This window comes from Dreissena polymorpha, chromosome 3, assembly GCF_020536995.1.
Source record: "Dreissena polymorpha isolate Duluth1 chromosome 3, UMN_Dpol_1.0, whole genome shotgun sequence".
In the NCBI taxonomy this organism is placed as follows: Eukaryota; Metazoa; Mollusca; class Bivalvia; order Myida; family Dreissenidae; genus Dreissena; species Dreissena polymorpha.
Genome location: NC_068357.1, coordinates 127,510,226 through 127,518,316, shown reverse-complemented (window position 1 = coordinate 127,518,316; position 8,091 = coordinate 127,510,226). Strand labels below are relative to the sequence as shown.

General features: G+C 39.1%; 1 protein-coding gene across 30 annotated transcripts; it reads left to right on the top strand.

Moving 5' to 3' along the window:
* Nucleotides 1-642: 642 nt before the first annotated feature.
* Nucleotides 643-6,242, top strand: LOC127871392 (uncharacterized). Of its 30 annotated transcripts, none has more exons than XM_052414283.1 (10): nucleotides 643-766; nucleotides 1,073-1,192; nucleotides 1,999-2,062; nucleotides 2,500-2,607; nucleotides 2,906-3,018; nucleotides 3,070-3,112; nucleotides 4,431-4,508; nucleotides 4,627-4,728; nucleotides 5,091-5,201; nucleotides 5,907-6,242. In XM_052414283.1, the coding sequence occupies exons 2-10, from the start codon at nucleotides 1,141-1,143 to the stop codon at nucleotides 6,133-6,135; spliced, it is 900 nt and encodes a 299-aa protein (XP_052270243.1). In that variant the 5' UTR covers nucleotides 643-766; nucleotides 1,073-1,140; the 3' UTR covers nucleotides 6,136-6,242. The 30 variants fall into 30 exon arrangements, with proteins under 30 accessions (XP_052270243.1, XP_052270241.1, XP_052270246.1 ...); XM_052414281.1 differs by having other exon boundaries at nucleotides 2,903-3,018; XM_052414286.1 differs by having other exon boundaries at nucleotides 2,900-3,018; nucleotides 4,437-4,508; nucleotides 4,630-4,728.
* The last annotated feature ends 1,849 nt before the right edge of the window (nucleotides 6,243-8,091 follow it).

Here is an 8,091-nt window from a genome sequence, read left to right as displayed (position 1 = left end):
AACACGACGAAACATACATGCCTCGGCATGGACGTCGCCATCTTGTTTGTCACGTGATTACCCCCTCTGATGCGTGGTGTCTGTCAAATTGTTATACAAAATATGGACCATGCTCTGTGAAAAGGGAGTGTAATGCATATGCGTGAAGTGTCGTCCCAAATTTTTTGTTGGATCCATTTTTTATGTAAATTGCATTGAAAATCCCATTTCTTTCATATATCAGAACGACACTCTCCATCTTAACTTGATGTTTGCTAAGACACAACTTTCTTTTAACGACAAATATCACAAAAATACAAAAATATCCGTGCGGACTGCACAGGCTAATCTGGGACGACCCTTTACGCACATGCATTAAACCCTCTTTTCACACATCACGGCTCATTTCTAGCATTTCGTAATTTCAATACTTCCTTATTAACGGTAGTCTAATATTGACAGTAATTAGCGCAAGAAAATATTCTGTTAGAATACAGGTCAGTATGGAATAATTTTACGTAATTTCAATGGACCGACATGTATTTCTCTTCACCTTATATCAAAGGTGCGGAACCCTTGTATATACTATCAGGCCAGGTGACGATAAGGGGCCCATTGTCCCGCCGATTCCTATTCATGACCCCTCAAGTTCACTTGCGATAACGATAAGGCATTCAATAAAGGCAATGTCGGCTGCGACATTTTTGCTCTCGCCCAGTTCTCGCGGTTTCTCGTTTGGTGCGGGATTTCAACGTTTCCGTGCTAGGCGATCAAGCAGGCGACAAAGGTATGACTTGATGACAATATATTTTGAGAAGATTTTTTAGAAAACTGTTCCAGACCTTATTTTACATAAAAGACTAGCTTATTTGTGTCGACTGTCATTAAATGATACATTTTTGGAAACTAGTGCATGGAACTGATTTTTTTCGGAAGCAATATACATGTATTGACCAAAACAACAACTACCTCGGTACAGTTTCAACAAAGTGTGCCGATGCCCAATAGATAAGAGAAATTCTAGCACACTCGAATATTGGAATCCTGATAGTCTCTGAGTTAACGACTAATACTGTGATTGCCCCGCTTTCAGAACTGCGACTTTTAGTCTGAAGTTGAAGAACAAAAATCTACAGGAGCGTGAGATAAAAAGAACCGAAAATGTTACGACTGGCTGTTTTCTGTATAGTGCTCGTGGTCATACGGGCTCAAAGTGAGTTAAAACATTTTAATTATAATTAATGCTTTTTTATTTAAGGCATTATAACAGGAATATTCCGATTTCGTTTCTTACTGAACATAATATCGCTATTTTGTATCATTTAGATATATTTGCAGAAAGTGCACTCATATGAATAAGTAATTCTTTTCGAATAGCGCATTATTAACCCAAACAAAAATACCGTCATTGAACGACCTTAGTTCAGCCTTTGCTTTTGTTGGTAATACACGCGCACATCATAAAGACCCTGGTTGGTTACTTTAGCTAGAAGTTCTGTCCATCATGATATAGCGACTATGTCCGGAATCCTCCGTAAGATAGATTTCTGCATGCCCGGAATCCTCCGTAAGATAGATTTATGCATGTCCGGAATCCTCCGTAAGATAGATTTAAGCATTCCGGATTCCTCCGTAAGATAGATTTATGCATGACTGGAATCCTCCGTAAGATAGATTTATGCATGTCCGGAATCCTCCGTAAGATAGGTATATGCATGTCCGGAATCCTCCGTAAAATAGATGTATGCATGTCCGGAATACTCCGTAAGATAGCAACTATGTCCGGAATCCTCCGTAAGATAGAATTTTGCAATATGATCGTCTGTTGATTAAGAGAGGAAGTTTTGTATGGAAAAAACACGGCTTAAACTTCATGTAGAAAATATAACTCGATGAACCCTTTCTAAATACTCGAGCCTAACGATATCTCAATTGAATATCCGTTTTATAGTGGCTTTCGTTCTTCTTGGTGCCTAATATAACTAAAAACAAATTGTCTTCTGCTGTTATCTTTGCCAGGTTTCGACCCCAATGCCATGAACGGGTTCGGGTCCAGTAGCGGCGGGTCGGCCGGAGGCGGAAGGTAAATGCGAATCTGTAGCGGAAGCGATGTATATGTGAGGGCGCTTTTCGGCATGAACTGTTCCTAATTATTTTACGACATACGTGTGTTAATATCATTATTATTGTAAATTTTTACGCGATAGAACACATAACTGAGAGCAGCAGTTGTGCGTCGTTCTGGGAAAATGAGTCATAATGCTTGTGCGTAAGTACCATCCCAGATAAGTTTTGATGAAATTTGTTATTTAAAGGAAGTCTATATTTAGCAAAATTCCTGTTAAGCCGAAAAGTATCATGCCTGATTTGCTTGTCCGGACTGCACAGGCTAATATGTGACGACACTGTACTCAAATGCAATAAGTCCCGTTTTCCAAGAACGCAGCTCAATTGGACCTTACTGCTGCTCTGATTTTTTATGAATATTCAGAAAAAGAACATGGCATACTTTAATCACAGTAGCAGTGGTGGGTTCGACACCTCTGGTGGATTCGGAGCCTCCTCGGGCGGAGACGCCAGTGGCGGCTTTGGCGGAAGTGGTTTCGGGAGCTCCGCGGGCGGAAGCAGGTACACAACTCGCATTCTCTATCAATATTGTAATAACACGAAATGTAAGTTTTACGAAAGTCGAATAAAACCAGCACCAGTTACAAAGGCGAACATATATAATCTTTGAACCATATGTCTACAGTATGTCTGTGGTCTTAAAGATTTACATCAACAGAACAAAATATTACAAGACACATCTCGTTTCAGCTTTTTTTGTGTGTTTGCATGTTGGTAATAGAATTGAGTAGAAGAAACATATTTAGCATTTAATTATTAATTCTCACATGATTGAATCTAAATGTAATACCCACAGTAGCAGTGGCGGGTTCGATACATCTGGTGGCTTCGGCAGCTCATCCGGTGGAGACGCTAGTGGAGGTTTTGGCGGTAGTGGATTTGGGAGCTCGTCTGGCGGAGACGCCAGTGGGGGTTTCGGTGGCAGCGGATTTGGCAGCTCTTCTGGTGGAGACGCCAGCGGAGGATTCGGCGGCAGCGGATTTGGGAGCTCTTCTGGTGGAAGCAGGTGATACAATATGTATTTGGTTTTAGGTGCTTTAAATCAAAGGTGTTTTATGCCAGCTTCAAAGATGGCGGCTCATAGAAGTCGTACTGTTCGTCCGTCTGACTGTCTGTGCGAAGTTTCGATCCTCAGCCATAATATTTTTATGTATTGATGTATTTTTAAATAACATACCACAATTGTCCACTATCATAAGATGTTGCTAGTAAAAAACGCTTAAATGTCAAAGGATAGATTTGGGGCACAAAAACAGCTTGAACATTCCATTCTCAGTCTTAACTTTGCCAGACATTGGTGGTTTTTTTAAAAACTTGGCACGCATGCAATCCGTTATAAGAAGCCGCATCGCATGTTTTATTCGTCTCCCAACCGAACATGTCAAAGTCACACTTAAACGTCAGTTATTGAATTTGACACATTAACATATTGACCGAGCTGTAACTTCGTCAGGTATCACGCAATCTGAAAATTACTCCCAAATAGGGGACTAATATCGCGTGTCCGTCTCATAAACTTACTCTTCAAAGGTACTATTAGAGGTCTCGCTTAAAAGATTATTGAAGCAATATACTTATCAGTATTTCAAGGGCGACACATAGCAACAATCTGACGTAACATTACGAAAGTAAGCAACAAATGTTACGATGAATTTGTGTTATGACTAAAGTTGATAAAATTATCAGTACCTCATCAAAAATATTTTCCAACTTACTTAAATCTGTATCAATGTTTGAGTGATTTGTTTTTATCAAATTCACAACAAATGGTATTTAATGAAAGTATATCATTATAAGTGTGATTGTAAACCATGTTAAAAAATAATTAGCAAGTTTAACCCATTTATGCCTAGCGTCTAGAAAAAAGCCCTTGACAAACAGCGTAGACCCAGATGAGACGCCGCATTATGTGGCGTATCATCTGTGTCTGCGCTGTTTGCTTAAAGAAATTTCTGTAAGAAATATTCTAAATATAGAAATTAATATACTAGACATCCCTAATTTTGGAAATAAATTGATCCAATTTAGAAGGATGGGCATAAATGGGTTAATACTACGAACGTTTTTTCCAGTAGTGTAGGTTACGGTTCGAGCCTTCTTAAAGAAAAAAAGTAGTAAAATACAAACCGCTGAGGCGTCGTCTTTTTATTTTTTGTTATTTGCCATATATAAATACCATCTGCACGTGTTCAATTTTATGTCATATTTTTTTAATTTTTAATATATTTCAACTCATTCATAATGGAACGGATTTTCGAGACAATCATTTTGTCGTATGTCTAAATGTTACGGTTAGATTTGTGGGACACTATTATACTTCTCCGCAGCAGTTCCGGTGCAGCGGCATTTGGGAGCGCCACTGGTGGGTCCTCTTCAGGTGGTTTTGGAGGCGGAGATGCAAGGTACGATTATTTTCACTTTTAACTTGCAGTTGAGTTCATGATGAACTCCAAAGACGCTCAAAGACACTAGTAAGTTTTGGCGTTTTTGAACTTGCTTAACGAACTTCTGCTTTCTTAGCAGCGGTGGATTCGGCGGAAGTGGCTTCGGGAGCTCGGCTGGTGGTGACGCAAGTGGAGGGTTTGGCGGAAGTGGATTTGGTAGCTCCGCTGGTGGTGACAGGTAGGCGAGGCAGTAAAATGGCTCCACGACTGTGACTGAATGTGTTGTCATTAGTCATAATTATCTTTCCCTGAGTATTGAGTATTATGCTTTGATATATGTTCGACTATGAGTGACTTAAAAGTACCCATTGGCATTAACACAAACATTTAAATATGTTTGCTGAAGATATGTTGGGACGAAAGTGCATGTGTGCAACGTAGAAGTCTAGCAATAATTTACTTCAATCACATGTCTGCTAATGGAATGTTATTGTTAAAAAAATAAAACTGAAAAATCAACAACACTGAACAGTTTAAATAGACGTAACGGAATGCTGTTACCCCATCTTATAACCTGATCTATATGCGTCTTCTCTACAGCAGTGGTGGTTTTGGAGGAGCAAGCTCCGGAGGCGACGCCAGCGGCGGCTTCGGCGGAAGTGGTTTCGGACAAAGCAGCGGTTCCACTTCTTCTTCCGGAAAGGATGCAAAGTAAATGGTTAAAATGTAAAATCACCATGTTTACTATGTTACCTTACACTCGGGCATAATTTTCGGCGCAAATAAAAATTGACGTGTAGATTGTTTTAGTGTTTTATTTTAACCCATTTATGCCTAGCGTCTAGAAAAAAAGCCTTGGCAAACAGCGTAGACCCAGATGAGACGCCATATGATGCGGCGTCTCATCGGGGTCTGTGCTATTTGCATAAAGGAATTTCTGTAAGAAATATTCTAAATATAGAATTAAATATACTAGACATCCCTAATTTTGGAAATAAATTGATCCAATTTAGAAGGATGGGAGAGTCCACTAGGCATAAATGGGTTAACAGTATTAAACGCTTAGCGATAAATATGGTAATAAATAAACGATTATAAATATCGACCGTTTTCAGCACGTAAGCTTCAAATACATTGGCATCTGATTTTTGTGGCGTGTGCTTTGTTGCAGAATTGTTTTACGGTACTGTAGGAATTAGAATTATGTATGGCATTCGTCTTCGTAGTCTACGCTGTATCTATATGGCGCCAATGTTGTGTTTATGAGGTTTTCATGTGAAATCGTTAATTAATTAAAAGGTTAAGAATTTTCAGTAAGTGACATCTTTTCGTCCAAACTTCAGACTAATTTATGGCGAATTTGCGATAGCCCAGCCATAATTTAACATGTCATATATTGCATCTTTCTGTCAACAGTGGCGGCTTCGGAGGTTCCTTCGACCCCAACGCTATGGGTAGCTTCGGCGGCTCAGGCGGTGGGGCCTCTTCCAGTGGGGGCTCTACCGATGGCTCTTTCGATCCGAACGCGATAAACGCGAACTTCGGAGGCTCCGGCGGTGGTTTCGGATCAGGTTCCGGTTCCGGCTCTGGCGGAAGCAGCACCGGTGGCTCATTTGACCCGAACTCCTTTGGAGGAAAGAAATAGAGTCAAAACATCAAACAATATATATGAAATCGATGTTACCGCATAATGTTGCATGTGTTGTACTGGTCTTGTTTTTAAATTAAAATAAAGAGATATTTTCAAAAATGCGGTTGCGTCAGATGTATTAAAAAAACCTGGCATTAACCCATTTATGCCTGGTGGACTCTCCCATCCTTCTAAATTAGATCAATTGATTTCCAAATTTAGGGATGTCTAGTATATTTATTTCTATATTTAGAATATTTCTTACAGAAATTCCTTTAAGCAAACAGCGCAGACCCAGTTGCAAGTCACAATGTCATCATCATCATCATCATCATCATCATCATCATCATCATCATCATCATCATCATCATCATCATCATCATCATCACCATCATCATCATCATCATCATCATCATCATCATCATCATAATCATCTTCATCATCTTCATCGTCATCGTCGCCGTTTTCATCCACCGTAGCTTTTGCACAATATGGTCCCATATGTGTAAAGAAATATGTTACAATTATATGTCCCGACCGTACAGCTATGATTGCCCATGGTAGGTAAATATTGAAAATGTTATAGTTGACATTATGCTCATGTTAAACTACACAAACCGATGCAAGTTTTACAAAAATTAACATTAACAAAATTATCATTTTTTAAATTTCACACGGATAAGTTAATATTCTCATTGTAAAATGATAACGTACTATGTATATTTAATTATTAATGGTTGCGTTTGTAGATGCATAAAACTCTATACGATCAGCTTGAAATAATAACATCTTTATTATGCAGAAATAATACGTATGCCAATGCCGTTTAATTGCTTGAAATTGCTGCTCAAAGTTACACCAGTTTTAGCAGGACCTATACAAAGTTGGTTTTAGTTGTTTTTGCGTACGAATCCAATCAACTGGTTTGTTAACCACGTTACATATTTACGTAAACGACATAAGATGAATAATAATGAGTGTAGTCACCCGTTACTATACACAATGGCCTAAAATAAAAAAAATCATTTAAATGAGTCGCGCTCTGAGAAAACTAGGCATAATGCATGTGCGTAAAGTGTCGTCCCAGAATAGCCTGTGCAGTCCACACAGGCTAATCAGGGACGACACTTTCGCCTTGACTGAAGTTTTGTGTAGAAGAGACTTCCTTTAAACAAAAAATAACATATAATCGGAAAGTGTCGTCCCTGATTAGCCTGTGCGGACTGCACATGCAAATCTGGGATGACACTTTACGCACATACATTAAGCACCGCTTTTTCAACACGCGTCTTAAATAGCTATTATACAGCAATTAGCTTCGCCGTGGAAAAGTTGATTTTATCCATGTGCGTAATGTGTCGTCCCTATTAAATCGCTTAAAACGCTGTTCAGAGCTATATCAGGGTATTGACTTTCACTATAATTAATCTGGGCATAATGCATGTGCGTAAACTGTCGTCCCAGATGAGCCTAGACGGTCCGCAACGGCTAATCAGAGACTACACTTACCGCTTTAATTGTATTTTTCGTTTAAAGGAAGTCTCTACTTAGCGAAAATCCAGTTAAGGCGGACAGTGTAGTCCCGGATTAGCCTGTGCGGACTGCACCGGCTAATCTGGGATGACACTTAAAGCACGCGCACATGCATGTACATGACACTTTAAATGAACTTTGGCCAGTTTTCACCGTGCGAGGCTCATTAGCTTAGCTAACAAACTTGATTCGAGCTTTATAAGGTTCCGCTGTTATTCATCCGTGGTAAATCCACTTGCATTAATTCAATAACATTTGACTGCATATGATTTTTAAACACCTCGGGATTCACACACATTTTAATAATAGTGTTTATTTTATGCTTTCCGGTGGTTTATAGAGAAATATCAGTGAAATAAAACTGGTATTCCACTGTTTTAAACAGTGAAAAATATAAATATTTGTCACTGTTTTACTGTGAAATGATGTCATAAATCC